The sequence below is a fragment of the Scyliorhinus torazame genome, chromosome 6, assembly GCF_047496885.1.
Source record: "Scyliorhinus torazame isolate Kashiwa2021f chromosome 6, sScyTor2.1, whole genome shotgun sequence".
NCBI classification, from domain to species: domain Eukaryota; kingdom Metazoa; phylum Chordata; class Chondrichthyes; order Carcharhiniformes; family Scyliorhinidae; genus Scyliorhinus; species Scyliorhinus torazame.
The window spans coordinates 287342015-287368261 of record NC_092712.1 but is presented as its reverse complement, the minus strand read 5'-3'; the positions used below and the strand labels follow the sequence as shown (position 1 = coordinate 287368261).

Here is a 26247-nt window from a genome sequence, read left to right as displayed (position 1 = left end):
GTGGGGGGGATGACAGAGGTCATGCAGATATTGAGGGAGTTCGGAGATTTCTCGGGATATAGGCTTAACATGGGGAAGAGTGAACTATTTGTGATACACCCTGGGGACCAGAGTAGAGAGATAGAAGGCCTGCCTCTAAGGAAAGTGGAAAGAAACTTCCGATACCTGGGGATTCAGATCGCTAGGAGCTGGGGAACCTTACACAGACTTAATCTGACACGATTGGTAGAACAAATGGAGGAGGACTTCAAGAGGTGGGACATGCAGCCTCTGTCGTTGGCGGGCAGAGTGCAGGCAATTAAGATGATGGTCCTCCCGAGGTTCTTATTTGTATTTCAATGTCTCCCTATACTAATCACTAAGACCTTTTTTTTTAAAAATAGACAGGAGCATCACGAGCTTCGTGTGGGCAGGGAAAGTCCCGAGGGTAAGGAGGGGGCTCCTACAACGTAGCAGAGACGGAGGAGGATTGGCGCTACCGAATTTGGGCAACTACTATTGGGCCGCCAATTTGGCGATGATTCGTAAATGGATGATGGAGGGAGAGGGAGCGGCGTGGAAAAGACTGGAGCGAAAGTCCTGTAAAGGGACGAGCCTAGAGGCGCTGGTGACGGCGCCGCTACCGCTCTCACCAAAAAGGTTTACCACGAACCCAGTGGTGGCGGCAACATTGAATATTTGGGGACAATGGAGGTGACAGAGAAGTGCGCGGGGAGCCCTGGTGGGGCCCCCAATCAGGAACAACCACAGGTTTGCCCCAGGAAAGATGGATGGAAGATTTCAGAGCTGGCACCAGTTGGGAATTAGGAGGGTGGGAGATTTATTTATAGATGGGACGTTTGCGAGTTTGAGAGCATTGGAGGAAAAGTATAAGTTGCCCCGGGGGAACCTCCTTAGATATATGCAGGTGAGGGCGTTCACAAGACAACAGGTGAGGGAATTTCCGCTGCTCCCGGCACGGGGGATTCAGGACAGAGTGCTTTCGGGGGTGTGGGTCGGGGAGGGCAAGGTGTCAGAGATATACCGAGAAATGAGGGAAGAGGGGAGGAGCTGGTGGGCGAATTAAAAGGAAAGTGGGAAGAAGAGCTAGGGGAGGAGATAGAGGAGGGTATGTGGGCTGATGCCCTAAGCAGGGTAAATTCCTCTTCCTCGTGCGCCAGGCTTAGCCTGATTCAGTTCAAGGTGCTACATAGAGCACACATAACGGGAGAAAGATTGAGCAGGTTCTTTGGAGTGGAGGACAAGTGTGGGAGGTGCGGCGGAAGCCCGGCAAACCACGCACGTATGTTTTGGTCGTGCCCGGCACTGGAGGGGTATTGGAAGGGAGTGACGGGAGTGATTTCGAAGGTGGTGAAGGCCCGGGTTAAACCAGGCTGGGGGCTAGCTTTATTTGGAGTTGCGGAGGAGCCGGGAGTGCAGGAGGCGAAAGAGGCCGACGTTGTGGCCTTTGCGTCCCTAGTAGCCCGGCATAGGATTTTACTCATGTGGAAGGAAGCGAAACCCCCCCGGACTGGAGGCCTGGGTAAACGATATGCCGGGGTTCATTAAACTGGAGCAGATGAAGTTTGCACTGAGAGGATCGGCTCAAGGGTTCACCAGGCGGTGGCAGCCATTCCTCGAATACTTAGGGGAACGTTAGAGGGAAGACAGATGACCAGCAGCAGCAACCCGGGGGGAGGGGGGGGGGGTGGAAAGTTTTAGTTTATGTTAAATGATTAGTTTACCATGTTGATTAGTCATTTGTTCACTGTTAAATTTTCTTTTTTGTTATGTTTGATGTGTAAGGGGAGAAAAATTGTGATCGAAAAATGTTCAATAAAATATATTTTTTTAAAAAAAGATGTCAGGAAGATCGCTATTTCTCTCCACCGCGGGGGACCACGCCATCTACATCTACAACTCCCTCACGTTCGCTGACGGCGAAGACAAAACAAAATTCAAAACAGTCCTGCTGAAGTTCGACAGCCACTGCGACATTGAGGTGAATGAGAGCTTTGAACGGTACGTTTTCCAGCAGAGGCTTCAGGGTAAGGTGAACCTTTTCAGTCCTTCATCGCCCATCTCCGCATCCTAGCGCAGTCATGTAACTATGACTCGACGGCTGATTCCATGATCTAGGATCAGCTCGTTTTCGGGGTCCACTCCGACTCCCTTCGGCAGCAGCTCCTGACAGTCAAACAGTTGGCACTCTCTGTCGCTATCGAGACGTGCGTTGTCCATGAGCATGCTAAGAATCGTTACTCCCACATCAGGGCGGCAGAAACTGCGAAGCTGGCCTCCCACGAGGCGGAACGGGTGCAGGTCATTGCACAAATGCAGGGCCTGAGCATCGAGGAGAGTGGCCGTTTCGCAGGCTTTTCCCGGGTCCCTGCACATACGCGCCACGACCGAGTGGATGACGAGCCCGACAATCCGACTGCGCAGGTGCATACGTCGACCGACCGCACTGCGCATGCGCGATGGCACACGGAACGCGCTGACGTAGGCGTCATGATGTGTCCGAATTGTGGCTCCGCCCACTTAAAGTGGCAATGTCTGGCAAAAGGACGCCGGTGTCTACAGTGTATCAAGCTTGGCCACTAGCAGCCCTTTGCAGAACTGCTCCACCGCTCAGCAGCCAGCGATCCCAGCTGAGGCGCAGAAATGTCCGCTCAATACAACAAGGCAAGCCAGAGTATGATCCCGACAGCCCAACGGACCCTGACGCTGAGTGCCTCAAGTCCCCATACTGGGTGGGCATCATAACTACACATGCGCTGCCTTCCACCACAACTACGCAACGCCTCTCGATCCTCAGTGTGGATCCTGACGACGAATGGTCTGCTGTCCTCACAATGAACAAGGCCCGCATCCGGTTCAAACTGGACATCGGCGCATCGGCGAACCTCATCTCAAAATCCAACCTCGACACCATCTGCGCCAAACCAAGCATTCTTCCACCGGCCTGCCAGCTCCTTGACTACAGTGGCAACGCCATAGCTGCCAGTGGCTCGTGTCAACTGGGGGTATCCAATAAGGCGATCAAGACGACGCTGCGGTTTGAAATTGTCGGGCCTGACAGAGCATCTCTGCTCGGTGCTCGTGCCTGCAAACTCCTGAACCTGGTTCAGCGAGTCTACACCATGTCATCATCACCAGCGACGGCCTCGCCCGATGGAAACTTGCAAGCCGACATAGATGACATCATCACGCAGTACCACAGCGTGTTCGACGGAATGGGTACGCTCCCATACCGATACAAAATCCTGCTCAAGCCGAACGCCTCCCCTGTAATTCATGGACCTCCAAGACCAGGGCATCATATCAAAGGTTACAGAACCCACAGACTGGGTCAGCTCCATGGTCTGCGTCAAGAAGCCGTCAGGGGAGCTTCGCATTTGCATTGACCCTAAGGATCTAAACAGCAACATCATGAGGAAGCATTACCTGATACCAAAACGAGAAGAGTTAACCAGTGAGATGGCACATGCCAAATTCTTAACTAAGCTCGATGCCTCCAAGAGTTTTTGGCAAATACAGCTGGACGCGTCCAGTCGCAAGTTGTGCACGTTCAACACACCGTTCGGTCGCTACTGCTACAACCGGATGCCTTTGTGGTATCATATCTGCCTCCGAAGTATTTCATCGCATCATGGAACAGATGATGGAGGAAATCGAGGGGGTGCGAGTGTACGTTGACGATGTCATTATCTGGTCCACAACGCCCCAGGAACACATCGCTTGCCTCAAGCTGGTATTCCAAAGAATCCATGAACATGGTCTTCAGCTCAACAGGGCCAAGTGCTCATTTGGTCAATCGGAGATCAAATTCCTAGGTGATCACATCTTGCAGCAGGGCGTACGGCCAGATGCCGACAAGGTCTCGGCGATCAACGCCATGAAGACCCCGGAGGACAAGAAGGCGGTCCTCCGCTTTCTCGGAATGGTCAACTTCCTCGGGAAATTCATTCCCAATATGGCATCCCACACCACGGCCCACTGCCATCTCGTCAAAAAGTCAACGGAATTCCACTGGCTGCCCACGCATGAAGAGGAATGCCGCCAGCTGAAAGCAAAACTCACGACAGCCCCGGTCCTAGCGTTCTTCGACCCAACCAAGGAAACCAAGATATCAATTGATGCAAGCCAGGACGGCATTGGGCGGTGCTCCTTCAGCGGGATGATTCCGCGTCCCGGCCTCCAGTGGCGTATGCCTCCAGGGCCATGACGCCCCTGAGCAACGGTACGCTCAGATTGAGAAGGAGTGTCTGGGCCTCCTAACAGGGATAGTCAAGTTCCACGACTATATCTATAGCCTGCCGAAATTCACGATAGAGACGGACAACAGGCTTCTAGTCCACATAATCCCGAAGGATTTAAACAACATGACACCTCGGTTACAGCATATTCTTCTAAAGCTACGCCGCTATGACTTCGAACTGGTCTACACGCCAGGTAAAGAGCTGATCGTTGCAGATGCCCTGTCCAGGTCCATTACCACACCGCATGAACAAAGTGACTTCATCTGCCATATAGAAGCCCAAGTGCAGTTGGGCGCCTCGAACCTTCCGGCCTTAGACGAACAGGTGGTCCAAATTAGTGAGGAGACAGCCAAGGATCCTCTGCTGCAGCGCGTGATGCAGCACCTCCGCAATGGCTGGCAGAAGGGGCAATGTCCCCAGTTCTATAACGTAAAAGACGACCTGACGGTGGTGGAGGGAATCCTTCTGAAACTCGATAGAATCGTAATTCCTCAGAGTATGCATGCTATGGTGCTGGGCCAACTCCACGAGGGTCACCTTGTGGTCGAGAAATGCCGACGCAGAGCTCGGGAGGCGGTCTTTGGCCGGGCATCAGCCAGGACATTGCCGACACAGTCCTCAACAGCCCTACCTGTCAGAAGTTTCAGCCAGCTCAACCCAAAGAAACGTTGCAGCCCAGCACGAGATCGTGACCTCTCCGTGGTCCAAAGTATGTGTAGACCTTTTCCACACCAAGGGGCGTGACTACGTACTCCTGGTCGACTGCTTCTCCAATTACCCAGAAGTAGTGAAACTGTCCGACCTCATGTCGAAGGCGGTAATCAAAGCCTGCAAAGAAACGTTCACCAGGCATGGGATACCGCTCAAGGTAATGCGCTACAACGGTCCTTGCTTTTACAGCCAGGAATGGTCTGACTTAGCACAGTCCTACAACTTCCGTCACGTTACCTCCAGTCCCCACTACCCGCAGTCAAACGGGAAGGCCAAAAAAGGGGTCCACATTGTAAAGCGGCTGCTGTGCAAAGCTGCAGATTCAAGCTCCGGTTTTAACCTGGCGATGCTGGCATACAGGGCGACCCTGTCCACTGGATTGTCTCCAGCCCAGATGTTCATGGATCGCACTCTGAGGACCACAGTTCCAGCCATCCACGTTCCCGACCTTGACCACTTCACGGTCCTACAGAAAGTGCAGCAGTCACGGGCCCAACAGAAAGTCACGTACGATGCCCATACCACGGATCTGTCCGAGCTGGCCCCAACTGATCATGTTCGCGTACAGTTGCCTGAGGGCGGCTGGTCAGCCACAGCTGTTGTGCTCAAACAAGTGGCCCCAAGATCATTCCTTGTCCGCATGGCTGATGGCTCCCTGCTACGGCGCAACAGACGGACACTGCGAAGAGTTCCACGCCCGCTACCTGGCGTGCCCCGCCGCCTACGATGCCTCCTCCGGACGTACCCTACCACGAGGCCACCGATCTACACACCCACCGCGATGCCAGCGATTCCGCCTCTCCAAGCACAGGCGGCTCCTAATCTGCCTCTGCGGCGATCAACTAGAATTCGGCACCCACCACAAAGACTAAATCTATAATGTGGAGATGCCGTTCGGGTGAATGAAGAGGTATATTCCAGAAACATATATATAGACAGATTCAAAGATGCCAGACAATGTTTGGAATGCGAGCATTAGCAGGTGATTAAATCTTTACAGATCCAGAGATGGGGGTAACCCCAGGTTAAAGAGGTGTGAATTGTGTCAAGCCAGGACAGTTGGTAGGATTTCGCAGGCCAGATGGTGGGGGATGAATGTAATGCGACATGAATCCCAGGTCCCGGTTGAGGCCGCACTCATGTGTGCGGAACTTGGCTATAAGCTTCTGCTAGGCGATTCTGCGTTGTTGCGCGTCCTGAAGGCCGCCTTCATAGAATTTACAGTGCAGAAGGAGGCCATTCGGCCCATCGAGTCTGCACCGGCTCTTGGAAAGAGCACCCTACCCAAGGTCAACACCGCCACCCTATCCCCATAACCCAGTAACCCCACCCAACACTAAGGGCAATTTTGGACACGAAGGGCAATTTATCATGGCCAATCCACCTAACCTGCACATCTTTGGACTGTGGGAGGAAACCGGAGCACCCGGAGGAAACCCACGCACACACGGGGAGGATGTGCAGACTCCGCACAGACAGTGACCCAAGCTGGAATAGAACCTGGGACCCTGGAGCTGTGAAGCAATTGTGCTATCCACAAGGCTACCGTGCTGCCTTGGAGAACGCTTACCCGGAGATCAGAGGCTGAATGCCCTCGACACTTCATGACAGGGTGAAACCCATGCAGACATGGGGAGAATGTGCAAACTTTACATGGACAGTGACCAGGGCCGGGATTCGAACCCGGGTCCTCAGCGCCGCAGTCCCAGTGCTAACCACTGCGCCTCATGCCGCCCCCTTTGGAGGCAAACTTACACGTGGTGGTATTCTACCCTTATTCTTCTAGGTGGCAGAGTGTTTGAAAGGGCTGTCAAAGGATACTTTGAGTTCCTGCAAAGCATCATGTAGATGGTATGCAGTGCTGCTACTATGTGTTCTGTTGGAAGAAGTGAATGTTTAAGGTGGTGGATGGGACGCCAATCAAGCAGGCTGCTTTTTCCTGGATGGTGTTGAGCTACTTGTGTTGCTGGAATTGTATTTCTCCAGGCTTCTCCGGGCAAGTGAAGATTATTCTATCACACACCCGACTTGTGTATTGTAGATAGTGGACAGGATTTGGGGATTCAGGAGATGGTGGATGGGATGATTGATAATACTGGCAAGTGGCACTCACTGCTCTGAGGAGGTCATATGGACTTGAAACATTATTTCTGTTTTTCTCTCCACAGATCCTGCTAGACCCCTCAGTTTTTCCAGCATTTTCTGTTTTAATACCTGCTCATTGTTGCTCAGTTTGGGTCCCACCAGGGCCACTTGGCTCAAGACCTCATTACAGCCTTGGTCTAAATATGGATGCAGGCCTGACCTTTGGTATATTGCCCAAAAAGCCATTCTTTATGTGTGACTCAAATAATGATTGCTGATCGATTGTTTGACCATGGCCCTGTTCTTATCTAAAATCCACACAGTAACACTTTTTATCCACACTCAAACAAATTGCAGTCAAGACCTGAACATGTAGTCAATTTCCCTCATGCCTCCTCCTACATGCGCGCACCCCTAGTCCAGGGATGCTAAGTCCGAGTTCCTTGCAACCAAATGGTCACTATTGATTGTTAAGGCAGTCAAGGTACCTGCAAGATCTTATGTTGTAGCATGTAAAGACTAAGTGTTAATCTTAAATGTAAAATATCACCGAGATCATGCACAAGTTCTACAAGACATCTTAAAACCTGTAAATAGGTACTATTATTACAACTGTTTTTGATTGTTAATGTTTAGGGATTATATTCTGAACCACTCTCTGTTCTCATGATTTTCTAGCATCTGGACTCGGTCTGTGGTAATGAGAAGTCATCTCTTATGATAGATAATGGAACTTTATTGGTACATGTAAGTACTACATTAAAGTATGGCAATGGCACCATAAGAAATTACAATGAACAATGTCATCCACTTCACACTCTTCTCTGCAGTGAATCCATTTTGGGGTTTAATCTAAACTCTTGTTTAATTTTTGAATAAAGATCTTGTGGAGATGCAAACTTCTAAATGTTTTTCAAAAAAAACTTTATTTAAATTTTGCCTGTTGGCTCTGAAATACATTAGCTAAATGAAAACACTGTTGTAGCAAAATGCAATTGTGATCATGATTTTTGAACATGTGGGGTTTAGTTCACTGCCTCCACATTAGTTAGTCCTGGCATAGTTTTTTTTAAACTCCCAATTTATTTTTCATAAATATTTCCCAACTTGCAAAGCTGCTGTTAACTATCAATTATTCCTTAACTGAGACTCCTGCTTGATCACCGATTTACATTATAGTTTTTGGTAAAGATTCCAATGGTAATGCTACATATCTCTGAAACTTTGACCGTGCCATTTTAACTTGGACAGCTTGAAATCCCTTTTTTACTTTCTTTCCATTTATGGACATCTTTGTGCTGTTCATACAAGGAAGTTTGGCATCTACAAGTTTTTTTTTCTGCTTCGAAAAATATGTGAAGTTAATTTTGGTAAGAAAAAGTGACTGTGCTTCATTTGGGCAACTTAAGCATATGCAAAATTAATTGAAGTAGCTGGATACATACCTACAATTTCTGTGATAACATCACCTTAGCATGGTCCTTGGGAATCCATTTTAGTAGCAACTTATAATTGCTTCCCAATTGTTCATATTGCAAATTCTGCAGCAGGGATATGGAAACTGTTTTGATAAATAACCATTAAATAAATTATTTGGAGCTTTTCACCACATCCGATGTCCTAAACTATTTTGCAGCCAATGAGGTGCTTTTGAATTACTGTTGTAATTTAGGAACTGCGGTGGTCTATTTGGGCACCAGAAGATCCCACAAATGGCAATGTCATAGTAACCAGATAATGTCATTTTGTGATGTTAGCTGAGGGATTAGTATCAGCCAGGGCACCAGGAATAACTGTCCCTCACTTTTGTGAAATAGTGGAATGTTTTATGTGCACCTGAAAGGGCCTTGGCTTTGCATCTCTCCTGCAAGGTGATCCCTCCGAGTGTAACTCTTTCAATCCTGAACAGAAATGCCAGCTCAGCTATTGTGCTCAATCTTGGAGTTGGATTTGAATCCACAACTTTTTGACTTTGAGGTGAGAGTGTTGCCACTTAATAACAGCTTAAATTGCATATGGCATTACATTTATAAGGTTAGCCATAGATAATATATTCCTCGAGTTTATGCTGCATGTAATAGAGGCCAGTCCATTTAATAGTGTATTTTTTTGTTTCAAGAAGTTTTATACAATTTAAAGGATTAAACAAATTATTTTACCAAAGGTTGCATGTTTACGACAAAAAGAAATATGTCATTTCCTAATGAATGTTCATTCACTCCCAACAGAATAGTGATTATATTTATTATTGTCAAAATCTTCTTCTACATCTGCTGGTATCGCTCAAGGCAGCGACAACTAGATGCTTATCTGAGCAATCCACGGAATGCCCAGATAGTGATTGTCGGGGGCAGGGCCTACCTACATCAACTCTGTGAGCGGCAAAATGTAAGTGACCATAGTTCTCTGCTTCCTTGCGAAGCTAAGAGTTGCATGTAGTATGAATTAAATGCAAATTCTTGCAGTCTGGCTTTGAGGCAAGGATGTAACTGCAAAAGCATTGAAATTAAGTTTAACTACAATATTAGAGTGGATGATGAAGGTGGGAGCAAGCAGAGGAAAGGGGGCTGACAAAGGCCAGTACAGTCTTGCTGTTTCCTTGTTCCTTATCACCCTCCAGCTTTGGTGGGATCAATGGCTTCTATATTCTGTGCTGATGTTACAAAAGGTTAATTTTTAGTAATACTATTGAAATTGATACTACCAGTCTTAAGTCAATGATCATATGAGTCTTCCCTCAGCTTTTAAAATTGAGTCATAAATGTCTACAGAAAAGGCTCTTTGGTCCATTGCATCTGCCAGGTCAAAAACAATCATCTAACTATTCTAATCCCATTTTCCAGCATTTTGCCCATAGCCTTGCAAGCCTTGGTATTGCAAGAGCATATCTAAATACTTACTAGATGTTATGAGGGTCTCTGCCACCATCGCCCTTTCAAGCAGCGAGTTCCAGACTCCCACCACCCTCTGGGTGAAAAAGATTTTCCACCCACCCACTCTAAATCTCCTGCCCCTTACCTTAAATCTATGCCCCCAGGTCATTGATCCCTCTACCAAGGGGAAAAGTCTCTCTACTCTATCTCCGACCCTCATAATTATATACATCTCAATCATGCCCCCCCCCCCCCCCCCTCAGACTCTTCTGCTCCAAGGAAAACAACCCCAGTCTATCCAATCTCTCTTCATAGCTCTCCAGCCCAGGCAACATCCTGGTAAATCGCCTCTGCATCCTTGCCAGTGCTATCACACCCCTTCTATATTGCAGATTCCAGAACTGCACACCATACTCGAGCTGTGGCCTAACTAACGTTCCAGCATAACCTTCCTGCTCCTAAACTCTATGCCTCGGCTAATAAACCATATGCCTTCTTAACCACTGTAGATACCTGCTCTGCTACCAAAAGAGACCGGTGTACATGCACACTAAGGTCCCTCTGATCCTTGGTGCTTCCCAGGGCCCTGCCATTTATCATGTATTCTATTGCCTTATTTGTCCCGCTCAAGTGCATCACCTCACACTTATCCAGATTGAATTTCATTTGTCACTGATCAGCCCACCTGGCCAGCCCGTCTTTATCCTCCTGTATACTCCTCACTATTTACGTATCAATTTTCGTATCATCTGGAAACTTACTGATCAGTCTTCCTACATTAATGTCTAAATCATTTATATGACCACCAAACAGCAAGAGCCCCAACATTGATTCCTGCGGGACCTCACTGGACACTGGCTTCTAGTCAGAAAAACCATCACCCCCTGCTTCCTATCACTCATCCAATTCTGGATCCAATTTGCCAAATTACCTTGGGTCCCTTCGCTACCAGTCTCATATGTGGGCCCTTCTTAAAAGCCCTGTTGATGTCCAATTAAACTACCCCAAACTCCAAATGCATTTCCCTCATCTATACACCTGGTCACCGCTTCGAAAAATTCAATCAAGTTGATCAGACATGATCACCCATTAATAAAACCATGCTGACTGTTCTTGATTATTTCCTGCCTCTCCAAATGCAGATTCATTCTGTCTCTCAGAATTGCTTCCAATAGTTTCCCCACCGCTGAGGTTAGACTGAATGGCCTGTAGTTTCCTGGTTTACCCTTTTCTCCGTTCTTGAATAATGGTACCACATTGGTTATCCTTGAGTCCTTTGTCACCTCTCCTGTGGCCAAAGAGGAATTGAAAATTATTTCCAGCACCCCTGCTATTAACTCCTTTGCCTCACTCAACAGCCTGGCATATATTTTATCTGGCCCTGGAGATTTGTCTACTTTTAAGCCTGCCAGATGACTCGACCTCCTTGCTGTCTTATGTTTAAAAAAAAAAAAAAAAATTTACAGTACCCAATTCATTTTTTCCAATTAAGGGGTAATTTAGAATGGCCAATCCACCTACCCTGCGCATCTTTGGGTCATGGGGACGAAACACACGGAAACACGGGGAGAATGTGCAAACTCCACATGGACAGTGGCCCAGAGCTGGGATCGAACCTGGGACCTCGGTGCCGTGAGACAGCAATGCTAACCACTGTGCCACCTAACTGCCATCCCTCTGTCTATGTTAATCTCTTTAATTTTATCACAGTTCTTCTCCTTGATTTCTACACCCACACCGTCCCATCTCACCAGTGAACACCGACACCAAGTATTCATTTAGAACCCCACGTGCGTCCTCTTGATCCCCACACACATTACCACTGTGATCCTTAATGGGCCATACTCTTTCCCTCATTATTCTTTTATCCTTAATGTACTTGCAAAACAACAAGATTTTCCTTTATTTTACCTATCAGTATCCTTTCATATCCCCATTTTGCTCTCCTAAATTCCTTTTTGCACATTCTATACGTCTCTAGGGCGTCTGCTGTTTTGAGCTCTTGATATCTGCCAAAAGCCTCCCATTTTTCTCCTTATCTAATGCTGTATATCCCTGGATATCCAGGGTTCACTGGATTTGTTGGTCCCACCCTTTTTCTTGATTGGAGCACGTTGGCCCTGTACTCTCCCTGTTTCCTTCTCGAAAGGTATACCCCTTTGGATACTGTCGGGGGGGATAGCCTATCAGGTGAAAATAGCAGCAACCAGAGCAGTGGTACCACGGCTGGCTCTAATGTTCAGCAGGGGGGGTCAAAGCACAGAAGAGCAATAGTCATAGGGGACTCTATAGTCAGGGGCACAGATAGGCACTTCTGTGGACGTGAAAGAGACTCCAGGATGGTATGTTGCCTCCCTGGTGCCAGCGTCCAGGATGTCTCCGAACGGGTAGCGGGCATCCTGAAGGGAGAGGGCAAACAAACAGAGGTTGTTGTACATATTACTACTAACGATATAGGCAGGAAGGGGCATGAGGTCCTGCAGCAGGAGTTCAGGGAGCTAGGCAGAAAGTTAAAAGACAGGACCACTAGGGTTGTAATCTCGGGATTACTCCCTGTGCCACGTGCCAGTGAGGCTAGAAATAGGAAGATAGAGCAGCTAAACACGTGGCTAAACAGCTGGTGTAGAAGGGAGGGTTTCCGTTATCTAGACCACTGGGAGCTCTTCCGGGGCAGGTGTGACCTATATAAGAAGGATGGGTTGCATCTAAACTGGAGAGGCATAAATATCCTGGCCGCGAGGTTTGCTAGTGTCATATGGGATGGTTTAAACTAGTATGGTATGTTGCCCCCCTGGTGCCAGCGTCCAGGATGTCTCCGAAAGGGTAACGGGCATCCTGAAGGGGGAGGGCAAACAGGCAGAGGTCGTTGTACATATTGGTACTAACGACATAGGCAGGAAGGGGCATGAGGTCCTGCAGCAGGAGTTCAGGGAGCTAGGCAGAAAGTTAAAAGACAGGACCTCTAGGGTTGTAATCTCGGGATTACTCCCTGTGCCACGTGCCAGTGAGGCTAGAAATAGGAAGATAGAGCAGCTAAACACGTGGCTAAACAGCTGGTGTAGGAGGGAGGGTTTCCGTTATCTGGACCACTGGGAGCTCTTCCGGGGCAGGTGTGACCTATAAAAGAAGGACGGGTTGCATCTAAACTGGAGAGGCATAAATATCTTGGCCGCGAGGTTTGCTAGTGTCACACGGGATGGTTTAAACTAGTATGGCAGGGGGGTGGGTACCGGAGCAATAGGTCAGAAGGTGAAAGCATTGAGGGAGAACTAGGGAATAGGGCCAGTATGGCTCTGAGAAAGAGCAGACAGGGAGATGTTGCTGAAAACAGCGGGTATGGTGGCCTGAAGTGCATATGTTTTAATGCAAGAAGTATTACGGGTAAGGCAGATGAACTTAGAGCTTGGATTCGTACTTGGAACTATGATGTTGTTGCCATTACAGAGACCTGGTTGAGGGAAGGACAGGATTGGCAGCTAAACGTTCCAGGATTTACATGTTTCAGGCGGGATAGAGGGGGATGTAAAAGGGGTGGCGGAGTTGCGCTACTGGTTAGGGAGAATATCACAGCTGTACTACGGGAGGACACCTCGGAAGGCAGCGAGGCTATATGGGTAGAGATCAGGAATAAGAAGGTTGCAGTCACAATGTTGGGGATTTACTACAGGCCTCCCAACAGCCAGCGGGAGATAGAGGAGCAGATAGGTAAACAGATTTTGGAAACGAATAAAAACAACAGGGTTGTTGTGATGGGAGACTTCAACTTCCCCAATATTGACTGGGACTCACTTAGTGATAGGGGCCTGGACAGGGCAGAGTTTGTAAGGAGGGCTTCTTAAAACAATATGTAGACAGTCCAACTTGGGAAGGGGCTGTACTGGACCTGGTATTGGGGAATGAGCCCGGCCAGGTGGTAGAAGTTTCAGTAGGGGAGCATTTCGGGAACAGTGACCACAATTCAGTAAGTTTTAAAGTGCTGGTGGACAAGGATAAAAGGGTCCTAGGGTGAATATGCTAAATTGGGGGAAGGCTAATTATTACAATATTAGGCAGGAACTGAAGAACCTAGATTGCGGGAGGATGTTTGAGGGTAAATCAGCATCTGACATGTGGGAGGCTTTCAAATGTCAGTTGAAAGGAATTCAGGACCGGCATGTTCCTGTGCGGAAGAAGGATAAATACGGCAAATTTCAGGAACCTTGGATAACGAGAGATATTGTAGGCCTCGTCAAAAAGAAAAAGGAGGTATTTGTCAGGGCTAGAAGGCTGGGAACAGATGAAGCCTGTGTGGAATATAAGGAAAGTAGGAAGGAACGTAAGCAAGGAGCCAGGAGGGCTAGAAGAGGTCACAAAAAGTAATTGGCAAATAGGGTTAAGGAAAATCCCAGGGCTTTTTACGCATACATAAAGAGCAAGAGGGTAGCCAGGGAAAGGGTTGGCCCACTGAAGGATAGGCAAGTGAATCTATGTGTGGAGCCAGAGGAAATGGGCGAGGTACTAAATGAATACTTTGCATCAGTATTCACCAAAGAGAAGGAATTGGTGGATGTTCAGTCTGGAGAAGGGTGTGTAGATAGCCTGGGTCACATTGAGATCCAAAAAGGTGCTGGGCGTCTTGAAAAATATTAAGGTAGATAAGTCCCCAGGGCCGGATGGTATCTACCCAGAATACTGAAGGAGGCTAGAGAGGAAATTGCTGAGGCCTTGACAGAAATCTTTGGATCCTCACTGTCTTCAGGTGATGTCCCGGAGGACTGGAGAATAGCCAATGTTGTTCCTTTGTTTAAGAAGGGTAGCAAGGATAATCCAGGGAACTACAGGCCGGTGAGCCTTACGTCAGTGGTAGGGAAATTACTGGAGAGAATTCTTCGAGACAGGATCTACTCCCATTTGGAAGCAAATGGACGTATTAGTGAGAGGCAGCATGGTTTTGTGACGGGTTGGTCGTGTCTCACTAACTTGATAAGAGTTTTTCGAAGAGGTCACAAAGATGATTGATGCAGCTAAGGCAGTGGATATTGTCTATATGGACTTCAGTAAGGCCTTTGACAAGGTCCCTCATGGTAGACTGGTACAAAAGGTGAAGTCACACAGGATCAGAGGTGAGCTGGCAAGGTGGTTACAGAACTGACTAGGTCATAGAAGGCAGAGAGTAGCAATGGAAGGATGCTTTTCTAATTAGAGGGCTGTGACTAGTGGTGTTCCGCAGGGATCAGTGCTGGGACCTTTGCTCTTTGTAGTATATATAAATGATTTGGAGGAAAATGTAATTGGTCTGATTAGTAAGTTTGCAGACGATGCAAAGGTTGGTGGAATTGCGGCTAACGATGAGGACTGTCAGAGGATACAGCAGGATTTAGATTGTTTGAAGTCTTGGGCGGAGAGATGGCAGATGGAGTTTAATCCGGACAAATGTGAGGTAATGCATTTTGGAAGGTCTAATGCAGGTAGAGAATATACAGTGAATGGTAGAACCCTCAAGAGTATTGAAAATCAGAGCGATCTAGGTGTACAGGTCCACAGGTCACGGAAAGGGGCAACACAGGTGGAGAAGGTAGTCAAGAAGGCATACAGCATGCTTGCCTTCATTGGCCGTGGCATTGAGTATAAGAATTGGCAAGTCATATTGCAGCTGTATAGAACCTTAGTTAGGCCACACTTGGAGTATAGTGTTCAATTCTGGTCGCCACACTACCAGAAGGATATGGAGGCTTTAGAGAGGGTGCAGAAGAGATTTACCAGGATGTTGCCTGGTATGGAGGACATTAGCTATGAGGAGCTGTTGAATAAACTCGGTTTGTTCTCACTGGAACGACGGAGGTTGAGGGGCGACTTGATAGAGGTCTACAAAATCATGAGGGGCATAGACAGAGTGGATAGTCAGAGGCTTTTCCCCAGGGTAGAGGGGTCAATTACTAGGGGACATAGGTTTAAGGTAAGAGCGGCAAGGTTTAGAGTAGATGTACGAGGCAAGTTTTTTACACAGAGGGTAGTGGGTGCCTGGAACTCGCTGCCGGAGGAGGTGGTGGAAACAGGGACGATAGTGACATTTAAGGGGCATCTTGACAAATACATGAATAGGATGGGAATAGAGGCATACGGACCCAGGAAGTGTAGAAGGTTTTAGTTTAGACGGGCAGCACGGTCGGCACGGGCTTGGAGGGCCAAAGGGCCTGTTCCTGTGCTGTATTTTTGTTTGTTCTTTGAATGCGTCCCACTGTTCTGTCAATGATTAACGTAAAAAAGTGTCTGCTCCCAGTCCACTCTGGCCAAATCATGTCTGATCTTGCTAAAATTGGTCTCCCCCAGTTTAGAACATAGGTCTCAGGCCATTCCTCAGTTATCATCATTGTCTGCAAAATGATCCCCCATTGATACTTCAACCACTTGCCCAGCTTTGTTGAATAACAAAAATATATCAGTTTTATGTAAGCTTTTTGTGAAATTTGTTGCATTAATTAGTGTATTTCATAAATACTTTTGAGAATCTATTATTGAATTGTAATGCATATCGTCACATGAATGTTGAAATAATTAACTGTGGTTTTAGGTTTGCTTTAGTGGTCACCTCACCAATATGTGTTCCGAATGAAATACTGTTTTTGATTTTCTTAGTTGATTTTCTTAGTTCTACTTCATAATGTTACCTAACAGAATCTTAATCCAGTATCATGTTTCTGCAGTGATCTCCTGACCATAGATTCCATCCGTTTCCAATTTATTGGTGCAAACACTGCATCTCTGATGCATCTTTAGATTATGTATTCCCTCAATTCTTTACCATTCCTCACCTTCAGCTCAGAAATTTATACATAAAAAGTTAATTAAAGACAATTGGTGCGTCTAGAAATTATACCACTTCGTGAATGAGCGATGGAACATGCTTCTCACAATTTACTGGAAACCTTTTAAGGGTGAGGAAGTATCCAGTTCAAAGCACTCTGCCTTATCTCAGAACCAGTTAGCACAGGAGGCCATTTGGTATACCATGCCTGCGTCAGCACTGAAAAAGCTTTGCAATTAGTCCCAATTCCTCACTGGTTCCCCTTAATATTGCTGTTTTCCTTTTCAAATGTTTATCCAATTCATTATGTAAAATGTTTTAAATAAATGTTTTAAAATAAGTCTCCTCTGGTCCCTTTGACAATTATCTTAAATCTCTGTCCTCTTCATTTAACTAGGCTGATCCCTTGGTGTAATGGTAGACTGAGGGACATGTCAGACCATGTGGTTACAGAATTGTGTTTGAATACATGACCAGCCTCATAGATGCTCAGTTGGAGTTGCTGGATCTGGATCTGTCCCATTTAGCAGCGTGATAGTGCCACACAACGCCAACGAAATGGAGTATATTTTTTAAAAATTCTTTCATGGGATGAGGGCGTTGACCAAGCCTAATTGCCCTTGAACTGAGTGGGTTACTGAGCCATTTCATAAAATCATAGAATTTACAGTACTTTCGGCCCATCGAGTCTACACCGGCTCTTGGAAAGAGCACCCTACTTAAGCCCACACCTCCACCCTATCCCATAACCCAGCAACCCCACCTAACCTAAGGGCAATTAACATGGCCAATCAACCTAACCTGCACATTTTTGACTGTGGGAGAAAACCGGAGCACCACACAGACACGGGGACAATGTGCAGACTCCGCGCAGACAGTCACCCAAGTCAGGAATCAAACCTGGGACATAAGAACTAGGAGCAGGAGTAGGCTATCTGGCCCCTCGAGCCTGCTCCGCCATTCAGTGAGATCATGGCTGATCTTTTGTGGATTCAGCTCCACTTTCCGGTCCGAACACCATAACCCTTAATCCCTTTATTCTTCAAAAAACTATCTATCTTTATCTTAAAAACATTTAATGAATGAGCCTCAACTGCTTCACTGGGCAAGGAATTCCATAGATTCACAATCCTTTGAGTGAAGAAGTTCCTCCTAAACTGAGTCCTAAATCTACTTCCCCTTATTTTGAGGCAATGCCCCCTAGTTCTGCTTTCACCCGCCACTGGAAACAACCTGCCCGCATCTACCCTATCTATTCCCTTCATAATTTTATATGTTTCGATAAGATCCCCCCTCATCCTTCTAAATTCCAAAGATGTACAGTCCCAGTCTACTCAACCTCTCCTCGTAATCCAATCCCTTCAGCTCTGGGATTAACCTAGTGAATCTCCTCTGCACACCCTCCCACGTCAGTACATCCTTTCTCAGGTAAGGAGACCAAAACTGAACACAATGCTCCAGGTGTGGCCTCACTAACATCTTATGCAATTGCAGCATAACCTTCCTAGTCTTAAACTCCATCCCTCTAGCAATGAAGGACAAAATTCCATTTGCCTTCTTAATCATCTGTTGCATCTGTAAACCAACTTTTTGCGACTCCTGCACTAGCACACACGGGTCTCTCTGCACAGCAGCATGATTTAATATTTTATTTGAATAATCCCTTTTGCTGTTATTCCTACCAAAATGGATAACCTCACATTTGTCAACATTGTATTCCATCTGCCAGACCCTAGCCCATTCACTTAACCTATCCAAATCCCTCTGCAGACTTCCAGTATCCTCTGCATTTTTTTCTTTACCACTCATCTTAGTGTCGTCTGCAAACCTGGACACATTGCCCTTGGTCCCCAACTCCAAATCATCTGTGTAAATTGTGAACAATTGTGGGCACAACACTGATCCCTGAAGGACACCACTAGCTACTGATTGCCAACCAGAGAAACACCCATTAATCCCCACTCTTGGCTTTCTATTAATTAACCAATCCTCTATCCATGCTACTACTTTACCCTTAATGACATGCATCATTTCATCTTCATCTTATGCAGCAACCTTTTGTGTGGCACCTTGTCAAAGGCTTTCTGGAAATCCAGATATACCACATCCATTGGCTCCCCGTTATCTACCGCACTGGTAATGTCCTCACAAAATTCCACTAAATTCGTTAGGCACGACCTGCCCTTTATGAACCCATGTTGCGTCTGCCCAATGGGACAATTTCCATCCAGATGCCTCGCTATTTCTCCCATGATGATAGATTCCAGCATCTTCCCTACTACCGAAGTTAAGCTCACTGGCCTATAATTACCCGCTTTCTGCCTCCCTCCTTTTTTAAACAGTGGTGTCACGTTTGCTAATTTCCAATCCACCGGGACCACCCCAGAGTCTAGTGAATTTTGGTAAATTATCACTAGTGCATTTGCAATTTCCCTAGCCATCTCTTTTAGCACTCTGGGATGCATTCCAACAGAGCCAGGAGACTTGTCTACCTTTAGCCCCATTAGCTTACCCATCACTACCTCCTTAGTGATAACAATCATCTCAAGGTCCTCACCTGTCATAGACTAATTTCTATCGGTCACTGGCATGTTATTTGTGTCTTCCACTGTGAAGACCGACCCAAAAAACCTGTTCAGTTCCTCAGCCATTTCCTCATCTCCCATTATTAAATCTCCCTTCTCATCCTCTACAGGACCAATATTTACCTTAGCCACTCTTTTTCGTTTTATATATTTGTAGAAACTTTTACTATCTGTTTTTATATTCTGAGCAAGTTTACTCTCGTAATCTATCTTGCTCTTCTTTATAGCTTTTTTTAGTAGCTTTCTGTTGCCCCCTAAAGATTTCCCAGTCCTCTAGTCTCCCACTAATCTTTGCCACTTTGTATGCTTTTTCCTTCAATTTGATACTCTCCCTTATTTCATTGGATATCCACGGTCGATTTTCCTTCTTTCTATTATCCTTCCTTTTTGTTGGTATAAACCTTTGCTTAGCACTGTGAAAAATCGCTTGGAAGGTTCTCCACTGTTCCTCAACTGTTTCACCATAAAGTCTTTGCTCCCAGTCTACCTTAGCTAGCTCTTCTCTCATCCCATTGTAATCTCCTTTTTTTAAGCACAAAACACTAGTGTTTGATTTTACCTTCTCACCCTCCATCTGTATTTTAAATTCCACCATATTGTGATCGCTCCTTCCGAGAGGATCCCTAACTATGAGATCCTGAATCAATCCTGTCTCGTTACACAGGACCAGATCTAGGACCGCTTGTTCCCTCGTAGGTTCCATTACATACTGTTCTAGGAAACTATCGTGGATACATTCTATGAACTCCTCCTCAAGGCTGCTTTGACTGACCAGGTTAAACCAATCGACATGTAGATTAAAATCTCCCATGATAACTGCTGTACCATTTCTACATGCATCAGTCATTTCTTTGTTTATTGCCTGCCCCACCATAATGTTACTATTTGGTGGCATATAGACTACTCCTATCAGTGACTTTTCGCTTTACTATTCCTGATTTCCACCCAAATGAATACAACCTTATCCTCCAGAGCACCGGGACCCTGGAGCTGTGGAGTAACTGTGCTAACCACTGTGCTACCATGCTGCCCATCGTGCTGCCCACTGCTCCGAAGCCAGCTAAGCGTCTCAGACACATTGCTGTGGATCTGAAGTTATATGTAGGCCAGACCAGAAAGGATGGCAGATTTCCTTTCCTAAAAGGCATTAGTAAACTAGAGGGTTTACATGACAATCGATGGAAGTTTCATGGGCGTTATTACCAAAACTGGCTTTCAATTCCTGATTTAATTAATTGAATTTAAATTGCACCAGCTACCATGGTGTGATTTGAACCCAAGCCCCAAGAGCAATAACCTGGGCATCTGGATTATTAGTCCAATGACATTACCACTATGCCATTGTGTATTCCATTGTCAGTGTGAAGGCAGGATTTCATCTCCACAACTATGTGGTGGTCATTCTGACCAATATTTTCATTGATGGATGCAACTGCAAGAGGTTGGTGAGGACAAGGTCTCATAGGTTTTTCCTTCTTTTTGGTTCCTTTACCACCTGCTACAGACCCAGACTGGCAGAAATGTTCTTTAGGACATGGCTAGCTTAGCTCGGTTAGTCATGGTGTTGTCGAGCCACTCTTGATGATAATATTGAAGTTCCTACCCAGAGTACATTCTGTGACCTTGCCTCCCCCAGTACTTCTTCAAAGTTATGTTCAACATGGAGGAGTAATCAGCTGAGGGAGGATGATAGGTGGTGATCAGCAAGAGATTTCCATGTTCATGTTTGAACTAATGCCAGACGACTTCATCAGGCTGGAGTGAATATTGAGGACTCCAGGGCAACTCTGGCCTGACTATATACCACTGTACCGCCACCGTTGGTGGTTCTGTCCTGCCTGTGGATTGGACATAGCTAGGGTTGCTGAGGGTGGTCATGATTAAGCAACAGATATTAGTAAGGAGGACGCAGGGTAATCTGGGCACAGTATGCCATTGCCATTTCTCTGCCTAGGTCAATCCTGGGCGCTCCATCCAGTTTTATTCCTTTTGACTTTTCCGTAGAAGTTTGGTACGACTCAAAGCTTGTTAGACCGTTTCAGAGGGAAGTTAAGACTCAACATTTTGTGGGTCTGATGTCACACACAGGCCAGATGGGGCAAGGACAGCAGATTTTTTTTTAATGATGATCCAAGAATCGCCATTACTAAAACTAGTTTTTAATTCCAGATCTGTTAATTAATTGAATTTAAATTCCATCAGCTACTATGGTGCCAGTTGAACATCTTCCCCCAGAGCATGGAATACCAGTCCAGAAACATGGCAAATCATGCTACAGTTGTATGGAAACTTGGTACGGCGCACTTAGAATATTGCGCACAATTCTGGTCGCCACACTACCAGAAGGATGTGGAGGCTTTGGAGAGTGTGCAAAGAAGGTTTACCAGGATGTTGCCTGGTCTGGAGGCTCTTATCTATGTGGGGAGCTGAATACACTTGGACTGTTTTCATTAGAAAGACGGAGGTTGAGGGATGACCTGACAGAGGTCTGCAAGATCATGAGGGGCATGGATAGAGTGGATGGGCATGGTGGAGGAGTCATTCTTCAGGGGGAGTATGTTTAAGGTCCGCGGGGCAAAGTTTAGAGGAGATGTGTGAGGCAGGTTTTTTATACAGCGGGTGGTAGCGCTCCCTCCCCGCCAGAGAGTAAGGGACTGGATCTGAACAGTGTCCCCGGGAAAGGAGTGCTCCCTCCCCGCCAGAGTCGGGCAGTGCCTGGAACGCGTTGCCTGGGAGGGTTGTGGAAGCAGATACATTAATGGCGTTTAAAAGACATCTTGACAAACACATGGATAGGTTGAGTATAGAGGGATACGGCACAAGGAAGTGCTGAGGGTTTTTGCAAAGATTGGTATCATGACCGGTATAGGTTTGGCCGGCCGAAGGGCCTGTTCCTGTGCTGTATTGTTCTTTGTTCTATACCACCATCCCTTTCTTCAACCCTCTTTGTTACTCATTCTCAAAACTCAACCAAGTTAAATAAACATGATTTGCATTTACCAATCTTACTTAATGCACACTTGTCTGAAGTCATGGAGGCCAGACCTAGTAAGGATGGCAGATTTCCTTTCGTAAAGGACATTATTGAATCAGATGGGTTTTAATGATGGTCAATGATAGTTTCATCGTCGCCATTACTGACTAGCTTTCAATTCCAGATTTTTATAAAAATTTATTAATCAATTCAATTTAAATTGCTTCAGCTACTGTGTGGGATTTGAACCTGTGTCCTCAGAACTTAAGCTTGGGACCTGGATTACTTAGTCCAATGATATCATAACTATGCTGTTGTCTCCACTGGATATCCTATACATTTTGGTTTTCAATCTAGTTTCTTAAGTGGCATGAGAGTCTTTCAGTCACTGTATTTGGGTAGAGGCTTAAGTTTAGCTGTGAATTCTCAAAATGTGGCATGTGAGGGAGGAACCCCTTGCTTTTCCTGAGTACCACTGAAAGATTGGGAATTTGATAGGTTGAATAAACTGGCACTCCAGCCTACCCTCTTAAACCTCCAGGTATGTTTCTTTGTGTTGTGATTGTTTGAGGGAGGAGAGCGAAATCCGATGGTCACTCAAGCAATTATACCCTCCTGATTCAAATGAGTTGTAGGTGGGCAGGCGAGATTATAACTGGAAAAAGGAAGGAGGGTTGTTGTATTGTTTGTTTTCAGTTGGAAGTAAGAAAGTTGCAATTAATTTCAATTACTTTCACAACCAGAAATTATTTTCAAAGATTGCTAAACAAAATTTGCAGGGTACAGGATCTGCTGTTGTCCAGTGCTATAAAACCAGCAATTACATTTTCATTTAATAAAATGATATAACCTCTACAGGAGCTCCACAATGTATTGAAAAAACAGAAGGGAAAATGTTCAATGACATAACTAAAAAGATGAAACATGGTTAAAAGCCATAGCCTGCTTTGAATGGGTTTTAACTTGCTGATTCCGGTATGATTAGCTCAGCAAACTAAGCATACAATGAGGAAGGGCTGGAACTGGAAAATATAACTGAATAATTACAGGAAATGTTTTGGTCGGCAAAGCTGAATTCCAAATCTAGCATCTCTTCAGTGCTCATGAAAGAAGCTCTGAGATTGTAATTTGATGTCAGCAATCCTGAAACATGAGTAGCAGCAAATAGTATGGCAAGACAAATAAAAAAAACAATTTGAGAATTAGATTTTCCTTGAAACTTGTGTGACCCCTTTCTCACCGAGATTAACTCGTGCAGTGTCCCCTATTCGTACAATTTGTGTAGTAGCCTTCAATGTGAGAAACTGCATGATGCCCTTTTTTCTTTTTTCCAATCCCTATTTAATTATCGCACATGCTGAAAAGAGAGGCATGTTGCCAAAGCTTTTCACCTTGCACACATGACAACAAACACAAGAATGTTAAATATCAAACAATTATAACGATTTGTACTACAGAAGAAAAGGGTACTGATTGGTTGGCAAGTGAACTCTGGTCAAGGCTTTGCATTGAGAAAGCAATGGGGAACTATAGGCTCCCCAAGCTCCCAGTAATTCAAAAAAGATGAAGCTTGCATATATTCTGTTTGTTTGCACAGAATGGGTCCCTTTGCCTTGCTTATGAATGTATGTTGCTTCCAGCAAGTATTTATGAGCTACGTTACAAGCTCGACTGATTATCTTAAATTGGGTGTAGTGTATCTATTAGCACATTCAGGATTGTTCAGCAAGCGCTGTCCAATCACTGATTTACATTTAACAATAGACTGAATTACAGTACTGGTGTGATGCCACATAGGTAGGTAATATGTCCAAATGATTGGCTAATTGAATCAAACAGCATGTTCCTTCAGTTGTTTGTAGTAGGCAGAGTATAGACCGTACTCAACCAGCTCACGCATGCAAAACCGAAAACAAAACATTTTGTTGGATATGATTCAGCAAGTTCTATCCAATCGCAGAATAATCCTGAACGAATTAACAGCTAAACTAACAACCAATTTAATATAAAGGCAAATCACTGCGGATGCTGGAATCTGAAACTAAAACAGAAACTGCCTGACAATCTCAGCAGGTCTGACAGCATCTGTGGAGAGAGAACAGAGCTAACATTGAGTCTAGATGGCTCTTTGTCAAAACTTTATAATAGTCAGTTGAGCTCATAACATTGCTCATTTACACTCACTAGAAATTACATCTATTACGCAGGGACCCATTCTCCGCAAACAAAATTACCTTGGAGTTTCAAATGTCTGTAGCCCCCCCAATTACTTTTTCCATGGCAATGCCTTGACCAATTAGAGTCCACTTGTCAACCAGTCAGCGCCCTTTTCTTCTGTAATATGATAATCGCTTATTGTCACAAGTAGGCTTCAATGAAGTTACCATGAAAAGCCCCTAGTCACCACATTCCGGCGCCTGTTCGGGGAGGCCGGTACGGGAATTGAACCCGCACTGCTGGCCTTGTTCTGCATTACAAGCCTGCTGTTTAGCCCACTGTGCTAAACCAGCCCCATGTTGTTAGAAATTTGGCATTCTTACCTTTGGCCTGATGAGTGAAAAACAAAAAGTTTCCACAACATGTCTCTCTCCTTCAATGTTCAAGTTCAAAATCTAAGCAACCATTCTGAGTTTAGTTAAATTCTGATATGACAAAGAACAATATTACACAATTCTAAAGGGAGTGAAGGAGCAGAGGAGCCTGGGATTATATGTATATAAACCATTGACGTTGGAAGGACAGGTTGAGAAAGTAGTTAATAAAATATACATCATCGGCATCATAATTTTATTAATGAGAATTGAGGATGACTTGCTCCCACTCCAGTTTTATCGGTTCTGCGATGGCTGATAAGTCCAAGGTGCAATATGCAGACTCTGCCACATGAAGGCAGGTGATGGTAGAAAGGTTGGTTGGAAGTTTTGTGCACTCCAATGCCTTGACTTTGTCTCTGCACATTCCTGTTGAAGTCTCTTCGTGCCTTTCTGGATGCGTCTTTACATTTTGGTCAGTCACAAGCTAGGGACTCCCATGAGTTGGCGGGATATTTGAGCCCTTCAGGGATGCTTTGAGGACATTTCTATTGTCTTTCTGGGAGTCCCTAGCAATATTTAGACATTGTTTTCTTTTGTTTTAATAAAGTTTGTTTATAAAATAACCAAGCCTAATTTATTATTATCACTCCTGGAGCAAATCTTTCCATACCATCTTAAAACTTTTTTAAAAAGTTATGGTTCTGGTCCAGTCTCTTAGCCACTGTCCATAACACTGCTTTAGGTTGTCTAAGTCTCCAAAGTGCATAGCTGCACGGTGATCACTGCTGCCCAATCAACCATGATTTTAGTCTTGGGTTTGCAACCTTGATTCTCAAACACTCAATTTCATGGTCGGCCAAAGACTGAGCTGGCATATTGGAGACAATGATGAATTTTGTTATCTCTGTCTACTGTCATCGTGAGGTGGCTCCCAAGATGTGGAAAATGGCCCAAGTTTTCCAGGGAAGGCATTATTGGGACATAAGGTACAGAAGCAAGGAAGTTAAACACCAGTTTGGCTTCAACTGCAGTATTGCATCCAGTTCTTCGTTAGAGAGTGTAGAAAAGATTCACAAGAATGCTTCCAGGGATAAGGAACATCAATTATGTAGGTAGATTTGCAAGTTGGGACTATTTTCCTTGGAGAAGAGACGGTCGAAAGGAGATTTGATAAAGGTATTCCAAATCACAAAGAGTCTGCACAGAATATATGGGGAACAGCTGTTTCCAATGCTGGAAGCATCAAAAAAAAGAAGCACAGATTTGAGGTAATTGGCAAATGAAGCAGTGTCAACATGAGTAAAAGCTTGTTTAGAGTGGTTAGGATTTGGAATGCATTGTCTTGAGAGTGTGGGCGGAGAACAGTTCAATCGACGCATTCTAGAAGGAACTGGATTACTGCCAGAAAAGGAAGTGTGTGCTGGTCTACAGGGAGCAGACAGGGAAGCGGTGTTAAGTGA

The 26247-nt window shown here is 45.6% G+C and overlaps 1 protein-coding gene across 7 annotated transcripts in view; it reads left to right on the top strand.

Moving 5' to 3' along the window:
- Positions 1-26247, top strand: part of LOC140425483 (uncharacterized) — a 169922-nt gene that overhangs the window by 136826 nt on the left and 6849 nt on the right. For 3 of the 7 annotated variants that reach the window (XM_072509800.1, XM_072509797.1, XM_072509796.1), the window contains 3 exons: positions 1841-2001; positions 7716-7784; positions 9266-9425. In XM_072509800.1, the coding sequence (XP_072365901.1) occupies positions 7765-7784; positions 9266-9425 (180 nt within the window). In that variant the 5' untranslated portion in view covers positions 1841-2001; positions 7716-7764. The remainder of the gene's footprint in view (positions 1-1840; positions 2002-7715; positions 7785-9265; positions 9426-26247) is intronic. The other 4 variants (XM_072509801.1, XM_072509798.1, XM_072509795.1 and 1 more) reach the window with 2 other exon arrangements.